At 39.8% G+C, this 23,121-nt stretch overlaps 1 protein-coding gene across 1 annotated transcript; it reads right to left on the reverse strand.

Annotated features, from left to right (window-relative positions):
- Window positions 1-4,138: 4,138 nt before the first annotated feature.
- LOC126484460 (uncharacterized) lies at window positions 4,139-23,121 on the reverse strand. The gene is made up of 4 exons (XM_050107987.1): window positions 22,963-23,121; window positions 22,592-22,673; window positions 16,029-16,255; window positions 4,139-4,345 (listed from the first exon to the last, which is right to left on the reverse strand). The coding sequence occupies exons 1-4, from the start codon at window positions 23,023-23,025 to the stop codon at window positions 4,166-4,168; spliced, it is 552 nt and encodes a 183-aa protein (XP_049963944.1). The 5' UTR covers window positions 23,026-23,121; the 3' UTR covers window positions 4,139-4,165.

The raw sequence follows: 23,121 nt of genomic DNA on the forward strand, positions 1-23,121 counted from the left end.
TGTGACAGTGACTTGGGGCTATTAAATGGCTCAGCAGGAAGAATGGCAGAATATATAGGCTATCAATGCAATAGTGGCCTAACCCGCATTTTGGAAAAAATGAGGTATTCACACAGAACATCACGCTACACCCTATCATTATGTCCTACAATTGCTGGACATGTATCTGGACACCATGGACAATGTAGCAGCATCAGGTGTTGTTATGCACTGTGTAGTGCCATACGAAACAGGGCGCAATAGTGGCCTATGCCACATTGGCCACTATTGCACCATGTATGCGTAGTGAGTAGGCCAGTGGGACAGCGTACCATACATCATACAGCACATGATAGCTGGCGGAGGACATAGCTGCAGTACGGACTCACAGTATTGTGGTTGACACATCAGTGGACGGTCGTTTGTGTGTGTGTGTGTGTGTGTGTGTGTGTGTGTGTGTGTGTGTGTGCGCGCGCGCACGCACACTACAGAACAACATGTACAGCAGCCCTGGTGACGACATTGAAGTCACATTGCGAGCTAAGGATGGTGTTGTGTTCCCTTGTTGGACTCGTATGGTTTGATATGGACACCGATGCAGATAAGGAACATTTCCATTTTAGACCTATTTGGATCAGACACTACTACTGATGCCTCAGAAAAACCACGAGGAAGAAAATGGGTCTGGAATGCACACCTGTGGGCATGGAAGATTCTAAAAGAAAAACAATCGAAAGAGGAAGAATACATTAACATAAAGGGAAATGTAGTGCCAAAGAAATGTCCCACCCACAGAGCATGCCAGTGTCAGAAGGAATGTGGTTGACATTTTTCACCTGAACACTAGCAACATCTATTTGACTCGTTCTATGCATTAGGTAGTTTTGACCTGCAGTCAGCATACATTTTTGCTATGGTCAAGGTAGTCCCTTTGGCACATGCGTATTCATCTGGTACTACAGAAATGCAATGAGTAACAACTCGCCTATACTATTTCCAGAATAAAGAGGGAGTGGATGTGAAGGTGTGTAAAACGTTCTTTAAGAACTTTTGCAGATATCAGACAGTAGGATTACAAGGGTTCTTTCGCAAAAAAGTGCAGCACCAGACTCCATCCATCGATACGCGAGGTGCATGCCCTGCTAAAAACAAAACACCAATAACAAAGACGGTTGCAGTAGAGAACTTCATAGAACAGTTTCCATCATATTGCAGTCATTATGCACAAATGAATGAAACAGTGGAACATAAGTATTTGTCACCAGACCTGAGCATGGAAAAGTTATACCATTTATATCAAGCCAAGCACGATGATCCAGTCTCGTACTACATGTTTGGTCAGATAGTTAATACAAGACTTAATCTGTCCGTTCATCCCTCTGTAAGTGATTCCTGCCGTAAATGTGACCTCTATAACATCAAACATGCTGCAGCCAACACCACAGAAGAGAAGGGTAAATGGGAATGTGAAAGAGAGTTACATCAACGAGTGCATGAACGAGAATGCACTGTGATGCAACAGAAGGGAGGCATCTGGACAACGACACAACTGTGTCTGCCTTTGATTTAATGAGGACTTTACCGACACTGACGACAGATATGTGTTACTACAAGCAGAAATTGTGGACATACTGCCTTGGAATAATGAGGGTGAAGCATCCCGAGGACCTGGATCGTGTCTCATGCATTACATTAAACATAATGTCCAAACTGATTATGTACTCAGATCAATATGGAGGGCAAAATCAGAATAAAAAAATGGCCTTACTGTGTCAATTCATGGTTCTGCATGCAGACTTCACACCGGATGTAATCCACCATGAATTTCTTGGCAGTTGGCAACCGCGAAAAAAATAATTCAACTGAAACTTATTAATTCATTTTCCCTTAATTTCAGAATCTTATTCTTCTGCACTTTGCACAGGCCTGATTAGTATTCCATGTTTCTTATTATTGGATCTAGAAGAAGAATGCAAAATAGTCGGTAGTCAATCCACAACCAGCAACACATGTTCAACTGTCCACATAAAGCATAAATGTATCATCATAGTAACTGCTCTGATTCTGTATAATGTAACAAAAAATAGATTGAGAAGTGTGTATAACTTCAGAAAAAACAACAGTGAGACACACATTTCCTATTAGGAAGCTAATGCAGGTAATCACTTCCACGGCCTTTTATGCCCCTGAAAATAGAAAAGGGTCTATTACATCACTTTGGGCAGGAACAAAAACTTAAATAGGAATGAGCAGATACAGATTCAGATCCCCTACCTACCACATATAAGTCTAGTATGCTAACCGGTACACCAACTTGTTTGGTAAATGATTTCAACCTTAAGTATCAACATATGCACCATAGTTTTCATTTACAGTGGGTAACAGGACACATATTTCTGTGTGAAATAACCACAGAAATCAGTGTGGGATGTATGACGAATGCATCATTAGGACAGAGCAGCAAAATTTGGCATTAACGGACTATGGCTACAGATGACCGATGTGAGTGGCTTTACTAACAGCTCTACATCCCCTGTACTGCCTCTCCTGGGCTAGTGACCACACCAGTTGGACACTACAGACAACTGGATAACTGTGGCTTGGTCAGATGAGTCCCAGTTTCAGTTGGTAAGAGCTGATGGTATCGTTCGAGTGTGATGCAGACCTCACAAAGCCATGGACTCAAGTTGTCAGTAAGACACTGTGCAAACTGGTGGTGGCTCCACAATGGTGTGGGCTGTGTTTACATGGAATGAACTGGGTCCTCTGACCCAAATGAACTGACCAACGATTAAACAGTTATGTGCAGATACTTGGAGACCACTGGCAGCCATTCATCACTGTCATGTTCTCAAACAATGATGGAATTTTTATGGTTGCGTATGTGCCATGTCGCCAGGACACAATTGTTTGTGATTGACTGAAGAATATTTTGGACAATTCGAGCGAATGGTGTGGCCACCCAGAATACCATCAAACATTTATGGGATGTAATTGAGACATCAGTTCATGCACAAAATACTGCACTGGAAACACTTTCACAATTATGCACAGCTACCCAGAGGCAGCATGGCTAAATAATTACGCAGGGGCCTACTGACTTGTTGAATCCATGCCTAGTCCAATTGCTGCACTATGCCAGGCAAAAGGAGGTCTGACAATATTGAGAGGTATCCCATGACTTGTCACCTCAGAACATATCAAAATAAAGTTACAAATTGTATACACAGGAACAATTTAATTCTTCTGATGAAATCTGAGAGTACACTACAAACACATCAGCCATTTCATCATTCATAATATGAAATATGATAAATAGTGTCTGTAAAGTACATACAAACAGATTTACTATGATTAGCTTAAGTAGCTTCCCTACGTGGATCTTATACAGAGTTCATAGTCCGTAACAAAATTTTTTGCCACTAAGGACTTATTAATGAACACTTGTCTATCACAGGCACTGACTTATGAGCTTAAACTTAGCTCCTACCTCTTCCTTGCAAACTCCATAATGATTCTACCACAATATTGTGGGTATAACATCCATGGGATTAATTAAAAAATTGGAAAGTGAATCATCGTAGCACAAAAATATCAATGAGATGACAACACTTTCTGTTTAGAAGTCTAAGTCCTGCATTGTCCATACGTGAAAATGTTCAAGGCCAATGTACAGTCCGCCAAATAGCATGAAATTTTTTCTTGGTAACTTCAAATTTACATTGTGATTTTTTCATCACACAGTCTTTTCATTCCCTGTCCAGTAAAATCACGAACAATTGAGAACAACATGAATGCACTCAGATTGGTAAATTTAATTAAAACAATAGCATATACCAGTTTAAGTGATTTAAAAAATCACATGAAGCCAAAATAATTGTCATTTCTTTTAGCCTAAGTGAAAAATACATCAACTAAGAGCACTTTGTTGTAAAAATAATAAGTTTTACATCAAAGATTTTGGTCAGTATTTTTTAAGTGCATTTAACTGTTTAGTGAAACTACAGGCATTACAGTGCTGCGAGAATAAGTTTGTATCTGCTGAATATGGTTGCAAGATTTTAAAAGGAGAAATAACTAATACTTAGCATTTTTACGTGAATATGCCTTTAGGTAGGAAATATGATTTCTTTATAACTTAGAGAGAAACAGAACCACATGTTTTTTGTTTTGTTTCAATTTATTTTTATGTACACATCTCTTCCTGATCTCCCGAAACACCAATCACATCCCCCATATGTGAAGCACTGTGATCAATTTCATCTGCAGCACTGTTCAATGTTCTCTTAGATCTTCTTGATTTCACTTCTGTCCACTCACTTTCCTCAGCATCCATAGTTTCTGGTAGAGGTTGCAGGTTTCGCATCTGTTGAAAGAAAATCATACATAATAAACAGATAACATTGTATAGTATTTCGTGATATGTTACCAAATTCTGACAACGAGCACCCTCCTGCCTGGATCATAAATGCTGGCAAATGTAAAAATGTATCTATAGCTACACTTCTGATAGGTACGCAAAATGTCCAACTAAAGGCAGCATAATCTCTTCCTTGCACTCAAAAATGTGTTCCAGTCAAAATCATCTTCTGATTTGGGAAAATAAGGGTAACAGAGGCTGGAAAATGTGAACCTTCTGCAAGGAAAATAATTCCCAGAAAACATTACTTCTAACCTACCTAACAGATGACCTCTACCTAGCCTTTCTTGCTGCATTATTACTAAATTTCGCCTGATTTCTGAAACCAAACCTCATTCGCAGTTACAAATGCGTAAACAAAATCAATAGGATTCTATTTAAAACAAGTCAGTAAACTGCTAAGAAATTCATTTGACAAAATTCTGGGAAAAAGAAAGATTGCAACTTGCCATATAGCAGAGATGCTGAGTTGCAGATATGAACAACAAGTAAACTTTTGGCCAAAAGGCCTTCTTCCAGTGGCCGTGCGTGTGTGTGTGTGTGTGTGTGTGTGTGTGTGTGTGTGTGTGTGTGTGTGTGTGTAAGCCTACTTGTTTGACAGTTGCCTATCAACAACTATCTCCACTATCTCGTGAGTAGCACTGTATTCTTTTCAAAACACTTATTATTCCACCCTGTATTTTCCACTGTTTCTATGAAATTCATTTCATTTTTTGCCAGCATTCAAATAATTAGCCCCATTACTGAACAAACCATTCTTATAATTAATTTTTCACACAAGATGTACAGCACTCTTTCTTATAAAATGCTTATGGTGTTAGTTATTTTGTGCAAATTTATTTGGTAATCATCCAATATTACATTGTGCACATCAAAACTTCATCTGTGGTAGCAATGTTGGGGTATCCACATGTATTAACTTCACAAGGAGTAGGGTATATTTGTAACTCACCACTCATTCATTAAACCATTGCAATAATGGAGCAATTTATAATAAACTTACTTTTCTTCATTGCTTTAGTACAGTTAATTATTATAATTCTTTCTTCTGTTCCAATAATATCATTATTTAATGTAACCACATCATTGTGTGCCCACCATCCTCTGGTAGGAATCGAAGGTACCACAACAGATGCGGACTACATGACACGATTGCACACAACTTGCATCCATTCATGTTTGATGTCTTCCCAAAGGTGATGCCATCTTCTAGCAGGGTAACTGCCCATATCACAAGGCAACAAACAAACATGCTACATTGATTTGAGGAGCATGACGGTTAACTCACATTGATCCCTTGGCTGACAAATTCAAACTCACTGCTCACATTCAAGAAAAAGCCCGTCAAACCTAGACAGCAGCGGAAATTTTGAAGCTTTGTCATACAAATTGCACTTCTTCAGTTGGCCCGTCATATTGGATGAGTGTTGAGTGTAGCACAATGAACCCAAGATAAAGGAACATAGCAACTGGTGGAAATATGGTAGATTTACCACCAGCAAGTAGCCAAGCTTTTGGGATTGCCACAGTGTAGTGCTAACAGATTATGCTCGTAGTGGGCAAAGCATCACAAGACCATATTTTACTGAAATCTCCTGCTAAGGTTACATGAGTTGTTGAGTGTAATAGGTAGCATGCACGGGACAGTCATACACCTTGTTTCTTTGGGCTATCAAATTTTGTCCCAGCCCAACTATTAACGTGTCACCCTGTGACTTCTTCCTCTATCCTTGGATGAAGAAACCATTATGCGGAAGACATTTTGAGACAAACAAGACGATTTTGGAGATGTAACATTTCCTCAACAGCCAAAATGCAGACTTCTAGAATCTAAGTCTCTGCCTAGTCATCCAGTGTTGTGAAAAATGTCACACTAAAAGTCTATATCAGGGCCAGCGCAGTTATGGCAGTGCTTATCTACTGGTCATAGGTTGGCAGTGCAACCGTTTTGCATAGCCAGTGAGTTGATTCTTTGATGTAACCGATGAGAGGCGAGAAGAGACGCAACTCATTTCTAGTGCCAAAATTGAAACCATTGTCTTTTTGCTGTTTTTTAGGGTATTAGTGAGTCTCGAGAGAAATACTTTGTCATTATGACAGTAAGTGCTACAAAGTCAATTAATTTAAGTGATTTAGTTCTGACTGGCGACATTCTCTGTTGGTGCATGTCTCATGGATTAATTGCAGAGGCACAACAGTGTATCTAATGTGTTGGTGAAATGCCTCTTTAAAAGTCAAACGTTTGTGTGGATGAGACAACCAGGATGGGCAGCAAAACCTGCCACTTTGAATAAGTGGATTAATGTTTTTTAATTCAATCATGGGAGAAGCTAGGTGGATCAATGTTCATTAATATAATTGCATGTTTGATATGTTAATAAACAATGATCCACCTACCTTCTCATATAATTTAATTTTTAAAAAAATGATCTTGATCTTTGCACTGGACAATATTTGTACAGAATCTTTTAGTTGTCCCGTTCTCTCTTTTTTCAACTAAGGGAGGAACGTGTTGTTCCAATCATATTGTGACAGAAGCAGTGAAGTAGCACAGTCACCATAATGTAGTGGTTATGATACTAGATTGTTGCATGGAGTGTCGCAAGTTCAAAACTCACCTGACCTGAAACATTTTAATTTCTATATTCGGTTAGAGTACCGTATTTACTCGAATCTAAGCCGCACTTTTTTTTTCCAGTTTTTGTAATCCAAAAAACCGCCTGCGGCTTAGAATCGAGTGCAAAGTAAGCGGAAGTTCTGAAAAATGTTGGTAGGTGCCACCACAACTAACTTCTGCCGTCGAATGTATGTAGCGCTGCACAGGCATGCTTTGCAGGCACAAAGATAAATACTGGCGCCAAAACCTCCGCGTCAGTAAATAAATTTAAAAAAAAAGGTGGAAGACAACATTTCTTCTCCGCCCCGAGTTTCGACCACTGCATTTGATACATTATCCAACGAAGTAAATACAAATTCCGTATTGTTCATCTTCGAATGTAGCAGCATTTCAATGTACTACGAAAATCCGACTGGCAAGACTGTTTGGGATGTTTGTCAATATGGCCAACTCTACATTCTGAATTTTTTCCTACCTGTGAGAATATATGGTTGCAAATAGGGACTTTTATGAATTGTGAAGCATATGCAGTACTCCCTTCGCCATAAGAATAATACGAATATAAACATTTTGCCATGTATTCTTTAGTGTTTGCTGCTATCTCATTTAAATCCTGTCTGCCTAATAAACTACGAAACTAGGGTGAGACAGCAGCAAACGCGGAAGAATATACATATCATGTCATGTTTATATTCTTATGCCTAATAGTGATACAGTCAGAAATGAAGCAGCAATCGACTAGATTTTTAAATCTAAGATGACTCTTAATTTCTGTGCAGAATGTAATGTGCTAAAGAGGTGCCCGCAAAGATTTTCAAACCGACAAAAATTTTCGCTAAACTCTCGTTCAGAACGTCTTCTATCATAAGCCGTCTATTATTTGGTTCTTGTTGATCATTATCAAAGAAAGCAGCAATGTAAGTAACAACCTTCGACCATAGATACTAGTAGACTGGCCTTGCTGTGCGGAAGCTATGGGGTTAGTGTGGCTCCAGCATAAACCACGTGACTGGTGGCAAAACGTGGCGGGATTTCAAATCAGCGGTCTGCCATCCTATATTTGTATCGGATTTTCCCCACATTTCTCAATTGACTGCCAAACACTTCCAACAAACATTACTTTTTTATTTGTGAAAAATTATGCCAGAACTACATTTGACCTGGATTTGTTCAAAGTACCATTTATAAAATCTAACAAATACATCGAACGCCACTCTGGTGGGCAGTGGGACGAAATTACTATAAACTATCAATTATAGTAAAACGTCGTTAAAATTCTTTTAAACAGTAAGAGTGGGCTCGTTTCAACACTTTAAACATTGGATTCGCCACGTTTCGAGCTCTAGTCACTTATAAAAGAAAATGGGCTATGGGAATTATGTCAACTATAGGTGTCAAAATTGTTTACTTTAGGAGCAGGTCCATTTTAGAGTATCAATTTTAGGTGCACTTCAAAGGTTCAGTTCCCACTACTTTTACAAAAGTTTAAACTATCAGTTTAAAAAAATGATATTTTAGATGAAAGGTGAGACTTTGCAGTTTCAGAAAATAATTTTGGAGCCTAGGTTTAAAAATGACAGACACTGCAAATACAAATTATAGATATACATTGTAAATAATAAATAACCTATCAAAACACTTCTCCGCGAAGTGCTTCGAGCAAAGGCGCGTATGTGCAAACGACTTAAAGTTTTTCCGTTTCAGGGCCTGTATCCAAAGCTGCCTTCGGTTTTCATCCTTACGGAACCTGTGAGTAGGAACGCGAAACGATTATATTTACTTCTGTAACCGAATTATCACAGATACTTTCCAAAATGTAATATTAGTCTAACTTTACAGGCATCACTTTCAACACTTTAATTTACGTGATAGTCTATTTCAAGTGTAAAAAACATATAAAAGTCACTTCAGCAGATTTCAATAAACACATCTGCACTATCATAGAAACGCTTACACGTGAAATGTAATGCCTTTTCCCCGACAAAACGCTGAGTACAGCCATAAGCGCAACACGAAACAACCATGTTTTGCCAACATTCACGTGACTTCAGCCCAGAGATGTTGGAGCCACGAAAATGATGTCAGGGCCAGTCTATTATATTTATGGTCGAAGGTAACAACAAATAGCAGTCTCTTGCCATTGTTCTGCTAATGAGACGATTCCTCTCTTTTTTTTTATTGTAAGCAGCGGTAGCGCGCACAAAAGCAAGCCATGCCGTGAGCCGGGACAGGCCGTAAACACTCATTATCAGAATGCGACAAACAATTCATGACACAGTACAGTAATGCATTATTAGCTTAGAGTCACATAAACACCTATAACAAAGAGATCGGCACTTACCAGATCAAAGCAAAATAAGCATTCAATTCAAACCAGACGAAGTACGTGAAAAAAGAAAGGTATCCGTATAAATACGGATGGAGCGCGTGGCGCATAGCAATGGCTACCTAGTAAAGCTGAAGTGCTAAAGCTTACGACTCGAACCTACTGTAGCTGTATCATCATTCATTCCATCTAAATTGTGTCTCATATTACAATGGACCAACTTTGTTTTCATTTGGTGGTGCGGCCTAAAACTTTTCTCCCCCCTTGAATTTCAAGTCTCAAATTTCAGGTGCGGCTTAGATCCGGGAAAAATTTTTTTCCTTGATTTCGAGGCTCATTTTTCAGGTGCGGCTTAGATTCGAGTGCGGCTTAGATTCGAGTAAATACGGTACATTCTAGAAGTATCCCCAAATGGCAAGACTCATTGTACTGGAATTTTCTGTAGCTGTATATGTATATATACCGTATGTGTTCTGGCCGGAGGCAGTTCACTCCACACTCTTGTATGTGCAAGTGCTGAATAAATCTTTGTTACGTGAAGTTAGTGTTCGTCATTCATCTAATTACACCTTCCTCTATGTGACATTATTCTGGTGGAGGCACTGGGTATTGGAACTTGTGATACCGCACATTATTGACAACACAGTGGCTCCCATCAGGCCATGACAGAACCACCATTTATGTGGCAAGAAACCCAAGTTCGAGCCATATTCTACATATCGCAATCTATCAGAGACAGAAGAAGAAGAGGACATCACGATGACAGCAATTGTGTGCCGCCACATGAGACATTCTTCTGGGTACCCTGGTGATGATGGCCAAGATCCAAACAAGTGGCTGAAGATATATGTGCGTATAGCCAAATTTAACAAATGGGATGACACCATGTGTTTGGCTAACGTATTTTTCTACTTGGAGGGCACTGCCATGCAATAGTATGAGAACAATGAGGAGAAGTTCACAAGCTGGGAAGTATTTCAGGCGGAACTGCGCAAGTATTTCAGTGACACACAATAACAGAAGTGCAAGGCTGAAGATAAATTAAAGCGCAGGGCACAGCGTCCAGGAGAAACTACAGCATCCTACATTCAAGACATCTTGGAGCTGTGTAAAATAGTGGAACCTCGAATGAAGGAGGAAGATAAGGTTGCACATATCATGAAGTGTGTTGCTGACGACATGTATCAGGCTCTCCTCCTGAAGGAGGTTCCAACAGTGACGATTTCATAAAATGGTGCCAGTATATCAAGACAATGCATCAAAAATGAATTACACACAAGAAATTTGAACAGCTTCCAAACGTCATATCGATGTCTGTGATGGAGGAAGAAACTGATTTCACAAGTATTCTATGTCAGGTAGTGAGAGAGGAAGTTCAGAAGGCACTTGGATTGCATGGTGAGCAAAAAACCGAGACGCTTCAAGAAGTCATAAGGGAGGAAGTGGAACAGACATTGAACCCAATCTCTCATCCTTCTTTTCCATTTAAAATGGTAAAAAAGTCAAGACACAGGTGAAGTTACATTCCTCCAATGCCGCATGAGGAACCTGTTTGGGCACCAATGAAGACTGATGCCTGGAGGACCCAGGATAACCAAGCAGTATGTTTCCACTGTGGACGATCGGGACATATGGTGAGCTATTGTCGAGAAAGGCAGCGGATATTTGATGACGCCTGTGACAGAAGACAGCAGACCGATCTCAGCTGACGCCAACTCCAGAACGATGAAGATGAATGAGAAGATGTGGGTGCAGGATGACTTAGGTCACCATCGCCGCAAGCTAGCCGCTGGAGAAGATGCCGATCAAGGTCTCCATCGCCATTTAGAAGCTTCAGCCAATCACCTAGCCACCGCAAAATGGAAAACTAAAGTGACCGACCTTCCTTAGAGGTGAGGCCACCGAAGAGAAAAATCCTCCACCGGCGATCACTACAAAAATGATAGGGAACTACATCGCTATCCTCATGGATGGCCGACCAGCCCAAGCACTTGTGGACTCTGGAACATCATATTCAGTCATTTCGGAGAAATACTATCGCCACTTGCAGAAAACCGTATTCGTCGACAACAAAACATCTCTGGTGAAGGTGGCTAATGGGAAATATGTAAAACCTACAGAAAGATGTGTCATTCGTGTGGGTATAAGTGGCCATACACAGCCCTTAGAATTCATCGTCTTACAAGAGTGTAGTCGTGACTTGATTCTCAGATGGGACTTTTTGAAAGCTTCTCAAGCAATTACAGATTGTGGTCACTCGAAGATTATGCTACATGAGATGAGATACTGTGGACAGGAGGATGCGCACCTGAGTGTGTGGAGACTATGTGTTCCGAATGAAGTGATCATTCCTGCAGTCAGCACTAGGAAGGTAGCTGTCATATGCCATGCCATGCATCAACCCATGGATTTTGTAGTGGAATGTAAGAGAAGCACACCACCAAAGAATAACTTGGCTAGTTAGCTGTCACCTAGAACCGCAGATCCTTCCAAGACACATGTGCATAGCAAACACTGAACCATAAATTGCAGAACAGCTGAGCGTCATGGAAACTTCCCATGCAGAGTCTGTGGACGAAATTAGCACTACCACTACGAGACAAGATCTTCTAGCTCGACTATCACCAGATCTCACTAAGGAACAACAGAAGAAGCTACCTACCATTCTTCAAGAGTTCTCTGAATGCTTCAATCCATAGGTGAAGAGCAAATTAGACAAATCGACGGTGAAGCACCAGATTAGCACTGGAGACCCTCAACCAATAAGCTAGAGAGCATACCATGTGTCAGCAAGGGAATGTCTAATAATTCGCGACGAGGTAGAGAAAATGATGAAGAATGACATCATTCAGCCTTCGTAGAGCCCATGATAGTCACCAGTGGTTCTCATCAGGAAGAAGGATGGCAGTTGGCGCTTTTGTGTTGATGACAGGAAGCTTAACAAGATAACTAAAAAGGACGTTTACCCTCTTCCATGAACTGATGATACACTAGATTGTCTGAAGGGGGCTAAGTTTTTCTCAACCATGGACATGTACTCGGGGTACTGGCAAATCGAAGTAGATGAGGCTGATTGTGAGAAAACTGCATTCATCACCCCTGAGGGCCTGTATGAGTTTAAGGTAATGCCGTTTGGTTTGTGTAATGCACCAGCAACTTTTGAACGGATAATGGATAATCTTCTGAGGCACCTGAAGTGGACAATGTGGCTTTGTTATTTAGATGACATTGTGTTCTCAGAGACGTATGATGAATACATAAAAAGACTGAGGGCTGTTCTAATGTGTCTCCAACAAGTCGCACTGAAACTTAATCCAAGAAAGTGTCTTTTTGGAGCAAAAGAAATCAAAATACTCAGGCACCTCGTGTCAAACGAAGGTGTGCGGCCAGACCCAGAAAAGGTGAGAACTATAATGGAATATCCTATTCCTTAAAGTATTAGAGATGTGAGAAGCTTCCTCGGATTGTGTTCGTATTACCGTCGTTTTATCAAAGACTTTTGTATCAAAGCCAGGCCAATCCAAGAGTTGTTAAAAGCCGATGCTAAATTTATCTGTGGTGGTGCTCAACAAGATTATTTCGATGTTCTGCAAAAAGCTCTGACGACTGACCCTGTACTTGGTCTGTATGATGAGAGAGCACCTACAGAACTAAACACAGATGCCAGTGGGTATGGGACTGGTGCTGTTCTGGTGCAGATTTCAGATGGAAAAGAGAAGGTTACAGCCTATGCTTGTAGGACACTTACAAAAGCCAAGAGAAACTACTCAACTACAGAAAGAGAATGTCTTGCTGTGATCTGGGCCATGTGCAAATTTCGGCAGTCTCTCTATGAAAGGCCATTCACAGTCGTCACTTTGTTGGTTGACAGGTTCTAAGGATTCAACAGGACGACTCGCCAGGTGGGCACTATGTCTTCAAGAGTATGACATTACCTGAGAATACAAAAGTGGAAGAAAACACCAAGATGCTGACTGTCTCTCAAGAAACCCTGTGCAAGACCATCAAGACTTTGAAGAAGATAGTGACTGTCTCACTGCACCCCAGGGTGTCTCTGCAGAGCAGGAGGAGGTCGCCAAGATATCTCAAATTATGCTTGCCTTAAATCGGTCAGAGGATTTGAAAGAGCAATTTAAGGTAGTTAATGGATTAATTTGCAAGAAAAACTTTGATACATTTGGAAAGAGGTAGCTACCAGTGATTCCTAAACACATGCACTTAGATGTTCTACAGAAATTCCACGACACACCTGAGGCCAGACATTTAGGATTTATTAAGAAATACGATAGGATCTGCAAGAGATTTTTCTGGCCAGGTTTATTTAGGAGTGTTCGTCACTATGTGTCGCACTATTGAGAGTGCCAGAGGAGAAAGGCAGCTCCTCATGATCACCTCAAACCAATTCCAAAATGCCTTTCCAGCATGTTGGGATTGACCTCCTCAGACGATTTCCAATGTCTGCTAGTGGCAATAGATGAATTATTGTTTGCACTGATTACCTGAGGCGATATGCCATTACAAAAGCCGTGGAAACAGCCAATGCATTCGAGGTAGCCAAATTCATTGTAGAAGACATTGTATTAAAACACGGTGCCCCAAGGTCGTTAATTACGGATTGAGGGAAAGTTTTTCAACTGAATGTTGTGACAGAGATAAACAGTCAGTGCAACATTACTCATCACATGATGACTGCCTACCATCTGCGAACTAATGGGCTTACTGAACACCTTAAGAAAACCTTGGCTGACATGCTATCAATGTCCGTCAATGTTGAGCAGAGCAACTGGGATGAGGTGCTACCTTTTGTGACGTTTGCCTACAACACCGCCAAACAAGACACCACAGGATTTACGCCATTTTTCCTGGTGCATGGGTGTGAGGTGACTACCATGATGGACACTGTGTTTCCATTACATCTTGATGACGTGGACGACAACTACATCGGCCAAGTGTTAACAAGAGCTGACGAAGCTCAGCAGTTAGCTCAACTCTGCACACTGCAGCCTCAAGAAAACGATCACCAAAGGTATGACGCGAGCCACCATCATATTGTCTACCAGCCTGGTGACCTCACCTGGCTCTTCACTCCTGTTCGGAAGGTTGTTCTCTCTGAGAAGCTCCTCAGGTGCTACTTTGGACCTTATAAGGTTGAAAAACAGTTGTCTGATGTTACTTATGGAGTTGGAGATTTCAAACCCGACACAAGATGAAAGATCAGAGATACGGTCCACGTCCATCGAATGAAGCCCCATAAGGATCCTGCAACCCAGGGTAAATTCAAAGCTCCAGCAACAGGCAACAAGAGGAAAGGTACCAAAGAACGTAGCGGAAAGGGAAGTTCTAAGAAGATCACCGCCAGGGCAAACATCAGCGATCGGGAGTCGGAGTATGCAGGACCGATGTCTTGTTCCCGGACTAGGAGGATGTAACACCGAGACGCTGTTCGCTTAAGGAGGGAGCAATGTCTCATAAGAAGCCAAGTAGTGCAGTCGCCGTAGTGTAGTGGTTATGATACTATATAGTTGCACGGAGGGTCGCGAGTTCAAAACTCACCTGAACTGAAAAATTTTAATTTCTATTTTCGGTTCAAGTACATGCCAGAAGTATCCACAAATGGAAAAAATCATTGTACTGGAATGTTCTATAGCTGTATATATACCGCACGTGTTCTGGCCAGAGGCAGTTCACTCCGCGCTCGTGTATGTGCGCAAGTTCTGAATAAACCTTTGTTACGTGAAGTTAGTGTTCATCATTCATCTACTTACACCTTCCTCTGCGTGACAATATGGTCGTGGCAACTCTGTTTTGTGCCTATTTCTGTTGCCCAAATTAGATTAACATTACCTGCACACTGCTGATCACTGCATAGCATAGAATACGTGACATCATTATAATTAGTTACTACATGCTTGTGAAATGAAACAGCAGAAAATGACCATCTCTGCAAGCCACTGTCACATTACACTTGCAGTTTTTGAAAATGAGACAGAAGAAGTAGTGGAGACCTATGTAACTATAATGCTTAATAATACTGAACACTATCCACCCCATTAGGCTATAGCCTTAATAATTGGGCCCTATGATAAGTTTGTACATATTACTATTTTTATGTAAACTAAGGGAAAAGCAACCGCTCACTATATTGGGCTGATGCGCAGTGCCCAGAAGGACTTAACAGAAAACAGGACTTACACTAGTTTTCGAGTTCTTGAACTTTTTCTGTTGAAGGTATGCATATTCATACACGCAACAAAGACACCCAAACACACACTTCCACATTTTTAAGTAAACAAAATAAATAATTAAGTTACTAGTATACACGTTTTAAAAACACAGTAATATCATTTCTTAATTTCATTTGCTGTCTCATTACAACATATCTAGATTTGAAAATTCAACACTCCACAAAAAATATAATTTAAATTATGGCTCAAACAGTAATACTTAGTGGAGGTAAGAAACTGAACCTTCCCGGGAGATTAAGACTGTGTGCCAGATCTTTAAATTCAAGATTTCTGCCTTCTGAATGAGTAATATTTATTAAAGTGTCCGGGTCGGACACATAGTTTTCAGCTATCACAAAGGTTCATACTGGCACAAACTTCAAGGTAGAATGATAGTTTCATTTGTATTATTATGTTTTGAACTCTGACGACAATGCAGAAAAACATTGCAAGTAGGTTTACCTTAACAGGAGCAGAAGTGTCTAATTGTTTACACAGCCAAAGTTGACAAGGTGGTAATTTACTCAGCAATTCCTTTATCTTGTCAGTCTCTCCTACTCTGTGATGTTGATAGAACCTCCAGAGTAGAGCACCAACCTCATCAGGTGAGTTATCCTCACACACTGTTTGAAATAATGAATCCATGACTTCTGATAGCACATCAGCCATTTCTTCACAACTGATATCATCTGAAACATACACACTGCATTTTACAAAGAGAGAGAGAGAGAGAGAGAGAGAGAGAGAGAGAGAGAGAGTGCAATGCCAACTTAGGAGGAAAAAAATTACAGTATTTCCTTATAATTTTATAACTTTAGAGGTAATTGGCAGTCAATGAGAACTAATAATAAAGATAAGCTTCACTTACAGTAAATAAAAGCAACCAGTTTAAAAAAAGCAAGGAAAATAATAATGAGAATCACCTAAAGTTATTACATTAACAATATTTTCTGTAACCAGCACTGCACAGTTTGTGTGTACTTAACCCTCAAATGGTATGGTGCACATCAGATCTGACCCCAACAGTTCAGTTTCCCTCTACACTGCTCTACCATCACGATGCAGGCAGTCCAGCCAGTCAGGAACCCTGCTAGCCAGTCATGTGATGGCAATTGGACTGACTGTAATTATTGCAGAAGTGATCTTAACTGTCTACATGTATTCTGGGTCGTACCCAACCCAACCATACCACTAATGTTACTAATTTTACTACATACTTTTTTTGTAGTTTTGATATGAAAATGGGTTGGAAACAACTGTTACACACACATAAGACCATTTTAGCTGAGTTATGTCACTAGGAGGATCCTTCATACCAGGAGGATGTTGACACTGACCTGGAGGAGTCCATCTCAAGAGTCTCAAAATGGAAGTCTTAGGAACAGTGATATAGAAGAAGACTTTTGCACTGTGATGATGTGGGTCAGAGGCACAAGAGTGAACATGGAACTGAAGATAGAAATTTTGGGTTAAGAATGGACGAGCAAACAATCTGGACTGAGAAGCTTTTACATACAAAATATTCATGGAAACGCTTATTCAAATGTGATTAGTCGCCAGCCTGGACCTGAAGGGAAGGCACAATGGATTACATTATTTTCAGATTTTATGATTCATGAAATGATAGAAAACAATGTTCATCATAATAATAACAAAATAGAACACCCAAAGTTCAAATATAGTGACCCCATCAATTCATTTTTACACTCAACAAACGTAACTTAGATAAAGGCTTTCATTGGTTTCTTGTTCATGAGTGGTGTTTGAAAGATTCTGGCTTATGCTGAAATGATATTTTTTCCAAGGTGTATGGAGCACTAATTTTGTATTGTGCTATATCGCAGAAAAGATTTACATTCCTTCTATAAAATTTGAGATTCGATGATAAAAGTACTAGGGACTCAAGAATGGCTAACGACAAATTTACTGCATTTCAGGAAATATGGGACATTTTCATAAGTCATTGTTTGAGATATTATAATCATCAGTGTATTTGATGATGGATGAAACATTACTAGAGGTACTCAAGGAACCCTCCGCCACACACCGTCAGGTGGCTTGCGGAGTATGGATGTAGATGTAGAAGTTTCCATGGTTGATGTCCCTTCAGAATGTTTATACCATCAACACCTGATAAGTATGCTCTAGAAATAATTTCATTGTGTGACACCAGAACGTTCTATTGCATTTCAGACATGGCATATATTGAAAAAGAACAAACAATAAGGATGAGTCATCCATACCGACTCAGTATGTTCTAAGACTTGCTGACTCAGTGACAGGGAGCAATCAAAAGTCAACAACCGATAAGTGGTTCACTTCACGTAAGTTGGCAGAGAAACTGAGAGAGAAAACTTACATTATCTGTTATACGACATAAAAATAGGCAAGATATACCACTATCCATGTTATCAATGGCCCCAACTGGGATTGTAAAGTTTGTCTATCACAACAACAAAAAGTTAGTTTCTTTCGTCTTTAAAAAGAAAAAAAAAGTTATCCTAATGTCAACAATGCACAAAAGTGGAACAACGAGAAATGACTCAACCAAGCTAAATGCTTCTGAATTCTATAATCTAACAAAAGATGGAGTGGAAATGTTGGACAAACTTTGCAAAGACAAAACTATCAAATGGAAAACTCTACGATGGCCATGGAGATACTGCTTCAGAAAGTAATATGAATGAAGATTCATTCCCAGTATGTGCATGGGCCATGTATCTATAAAATCTCATGTCGGGTTTGACCAAACCCGTGATGGAAAAAAGAATGTTCAACCAATGTATTTTGAAAGCTCTTCATTTGAAAACTGCTAAGTTGTTAGGAAAAAAGAGGAACAATCCACTGTCTCACACAACCAGAATTTGCAGACAAACTGAAGAAGATGCAACTTGAGCGATCCTTTGAAAGACAGAAAGAAATCAATTTTGTGTCATGCATATGTAGAGACCATAAAACATTACTGTGCAGCATTAGGCATGTGACTGATGATTCCACTGAGAAAGCAGAAATATGATATTTCTATTTTATTTCTGGAAACATTTCATTTTTTCTTTATGTTATTGTGCGTTCTGTATAAAAACAGGAATTGTGTTTCACTTTGTGTAGGTGCTTTGATGGCCACAAAGGGCTGATGATTATATGTTATGCCTACAAAAAGGATTTCTCTCGCGTAACATACTATCAGTAAATTTTGTTATTCAGTTTTATTACATACTGTGTATCTATATCCACAATGAGTGAGGTGGAGCAGTGGTTAGCACACTGGACTCGCATTCAGAAGGATGGCTGTTCAAACCCGCATCCAGTCATCCTGATTTAGGTTTTCCGTGATTTCCCCAAATCACTTCAGGCAAATGCCAAGATGATTCCTTTGAATCGACAAGGCCAATTTCATTTCCCGTCCTTCTCTAATTCGATGCTTGTGCTCTATCCCTAATGACCTTGTTGTCAGCAGGGCATTAAACTCTAATCTCCTCCTCCTCTCCTACATCCACACACACCTCATCAAAGATGGATTGGGTTGGAGCCAATCCAACCATTCCGTCTATTTCATCTCCAACCACTGTACCATTTGAGCGTTACGAAATGGCCTCAAAAGTCATCAAAAGCTGCTGTAACATGTGTTTATTTACACTATACATAACACAAGTTTTAGCCATGTGACCTCCTCTAACTTACAGATACAATTACACCAGGCTGAAGTACAGGTTGTGTAATTAACACCAAGGCACCTCCCTTTAACACGATGTAATGGTATCTGCCAGTTAAAGTGGGTCACTTGACTGAAGCTGGTTATCCGTAAATAAACATTGCAGCTCCTTCTAGTGACATTGTTATGCCACTCCTTAAAGTTGTTACATTAACATCTACAAAATTTCAGAGCTAATTTACAACAGAATAACTTAAAACAGAAGTAGATTGAATGCACTGCATTATGAATAGAATATAGCTCTCTCAGTAATTGCATTTCCTTCCCAATAACAAGGATTTCAACATCATTCATTCTTTATGTTCAAAAGAGCCCATCATGAAGGACAATATTAAGGAATGTGAAAAAAGATTCACCAAGTGAAGCAACGACAGAGCAAATAACATTATGCTGCTGCCTTGTGAATTATATCAAACAACTGTTGTGTGTGTCGTATTGCTAGTTTAGTATCTACATGACCATGTACATTTGTCACAGATAACTAGTTCTGTTCAAGAATCATAAAAGGAGGTTGAATACATGGAAGAATCCCGGAGATACTAAAAAGTATCAGATAGATTATATAATGGTAAGACAGAGATTTAGGAAACAGGTTTTAAATTGTAAGACATTTCCAGGGGCAGATGTGGACTCTGACCACAATCTATTGGTTATGAACTGGAGATTAAAACTGAAAAAACTGCAAAAAGGTGGGAATTCAAGGAGATGGGACCTGGATAAACTGAAAGAACCAGAGGTTGTACAGAGTTTCAGGGAGAGCATAAGGGAACAATTGACAGCAGTGGGGGAAAGAAGTACAGTAGAAGAAGAATGGGTTGCTCTGATGGATGAAGTAGTGAAGGCAGCAGAGGATCAAGTAGGTAAGAAAGACGAGGGCTAGTAGAAATCCTTGCGTAACAGAAGAAATATTGAATTTAATTGATGAAAGGAGAAAATATAAAAATGCAGTAAATGAGCAGGCAAAAAGGAATACAAACATCTCAAAAATGAGATCGACAGGAAGTGCAAAATGGCTAAGCAGGGATGGCTTGAGGACAAATGTAAGGATGTAGAGGCTTATCTCACTAGGGGTAAGATAGATACTTCCTACAGGAAAATTAAAGAGATCTTTGGCGAAAAGGGAACCACTTGTATGAATATCAAGAGCTCAGATGGAAACCCAGTTCTAAGCAAAGAAGGGAAAGCAGAAAGACAGAAGGAGTATATAGAGCGTCTATACAAGGGCGATGTACTTGAGGATAATATTATAGAAATGGAAGAGAATGTAGATGAAGGTGAAATGGGAGATACGATGCTGCGTGAAGAGTTTGACAGAGCACTGAAAGACATGAGCCGAAACAAGGCACCGGGAGTAGACGACATTCCATTAGAACTACTGACGGCCTTCGGAGAGCCAGTCCTGACAAAACTCTACCACCTGGAGAGGAAGATTTATGAGACAGGCGAAGTACCCTCAGACTTCAAGAAGAATATAATAATTCCAATCCCAAAGAAAGCAGGTGTTCACAGATGTGAAAATTACCGAACCATCAGTTTAATACGTCACAGCTGCAAAATACTAACACGAATTCTTTACAGACGAATGGAAAAACTGGTAGAAGCCAACATCGGGGAAGATCAGTTTGGATTCCGTAGAAATATTGGAACACGTGAGGCAATACTGACCTTACGAGTTATCTTAGAAGAAAGATTAAGAAAAGGCAAACCTACGTTTCTAGCATTGGTAGACTTAGAGAAAGCATTTGACAATGTTGAGTGGAATACTCTCTTTCAAATTCTGAAGGTGGCAGGGGTAAAATACAGGGAGCGAAAGGCTATTTACAATTTGTACAGAAACCAGATGGCATTTATAAGAGTCAAGGGGCATGAAAGGGAAGCAGTGGTTGGGAAGGGAGTGAGACAGGGTTGTAGCCTCTCCCCAATGTTATTCAATCTGTATACTGAGCAAGCAGTAAAGGAAACAAAAGAAAAATTCGGAGTAGGTATTAAAATCCATGGAGAAGAAATAAAAACTTTGAGGTTCGCTGATGACATTGTAATCCTGTCAGAGACAGCAAAGGACTTGGAAGAGCAGTTGAACGGAATGGACAGTGTCTCGAAAGGAGGATATAAGATGAATATCAACAAAAGCAAAACAAGGATAATGGAATGTAGTTGAATAAGTCGGGTGATGCTGAGGGAATTAGATTAGGAAATGGGACACTTAAAGTACTAACGGAGTTTTGCTATCTGGGGGGGCAAAATAACTGATAATGGTCAAAGTAGTGAAGATATATAATGTAGACTGACAATGGCAAGGAAAGCGTTTCTGAAGAAGAGAAATTTGTTAACATCGAGTATAGATTTAAGTGTCAGGAAGTCATTTCTGAAAGTATTCGTATGGAGTGTAACCATGTATGGAAGTGAAACATGGATGATAAATAGTTTAGACAGGAAGAGAATAGAAGCTTTCGAAATGTGGTGCTACAGAAGAATGCTGAAGATTAGATGGGTAGATCACATAACAGGAGGTATTGAATAGAATGGGGGAGGAGTTTGTGGCACAACTTGACGGGAAGAAGGGACCGGTTGGTAGGACACGTTCTGAGGCATCAAGGGATCACAATTTTGCATTGGAGGGCAGCATGGAGGGTAAAAATCATAGATGGAGACCAAGAGATGAATACACTAAGCAGATTCAGAAGGATGCAGGTTGCAGTAGGTACTGGAAGATGAAGAAACTTGCACAGGATAGGGTAGAGATGGAGAGCTGCATCAAACCAGTCTCACGACTGAAGACCACAACAACAACTAGTTCTGTGTCATATGAAAGTAGCCTTGTTTACAAATGCTACTTGAAATGCAGCTTACAGAAATTGTCAATTCTTCAACCCATAGATTTAGGGCCTCGCTAATTCCTCAAGGTGGCTAATTAGGTGTGTTTTCAGACATTTTTGATTTTACCATTGTTCTCAACTGCTCACTTCAAATCAGACTGAAGAAAATTTACAGCTACCTAATTTCTATATACATACACCAAATGGCTCTGTTTAGATGAGGGGGAAGGGGGCAAAATTCAACTCTTACTAACTCATCAATGGTGTAGACAGAGTTGGTCACAAGTACAGATGGACGAGTGAAATTCTGCAAAATAAGACAGCACCCAAGTCTTCATATGAACCTGATCGTCAAAAAGATATTACTCAGAGCAAGAAGAGTGAAGGGCGTGTGTCCCACAGAAAGCATACTTTTGATCAGTATATAAACACCAAAATAGATATTAATAAATTATAAGATCATATATTTTTTTATTATTACGATATTGTACACTTACCGTTGGCAACAAAGGTTTCTATTACATAGTCCACCAAACTTTGTGCGTTTTCACGTGTCCCCATTCCATGCTCGACGGCAAGCTGTAAATAAAAACCTACATCAAAGTACGGCTAAATTACGAAGCATTAAAGGTTTCTTAAAGCATTTCAACCTGACAGCTGCAATATGTTTCATGTAAGAAGTTAGGCGTTATTAGTTCACTGTCAGCCCTGCAATTTACAACAGCAACGCATTTGTAATGATATAGCAGAATCTTGTCAGCGATTCAAAAAAGTAGGCAACAGTTATATTACCATTGCGTGGTTTTAGTGCAACTAGAAAAAGCACGGAATTATTTACAAATAAAGAGAAACTATTTTTTTTAACTACCTGCAATGCAGTCCAGTTATTTAACACGCTTGTCACAGCACTCCTAAATATATCTGACTCCATATCTTCCACACTTCAATTCCCTATTTACACACATAAACACACAGACATACCATCACAACACGTTCGCAGCTGGACTGCAAAAAAAAAAATAAAATA

This window comes from Schistocerca serialis, chromosome 6 (assembly GCF_023864345.2).
Source record: "Schistocerca serialis cubense isolate TAMUIC-IGC-003099 chromosome 6, iqSchSeri2.2, whole genome shotgun sequence".
Taxonomy (NCBI): Eukaryota; Metazoa; Arthropoda; class Insecta; order Orthoptera; family Acrididae; genus Schistocerca; species Schistocerca serialis.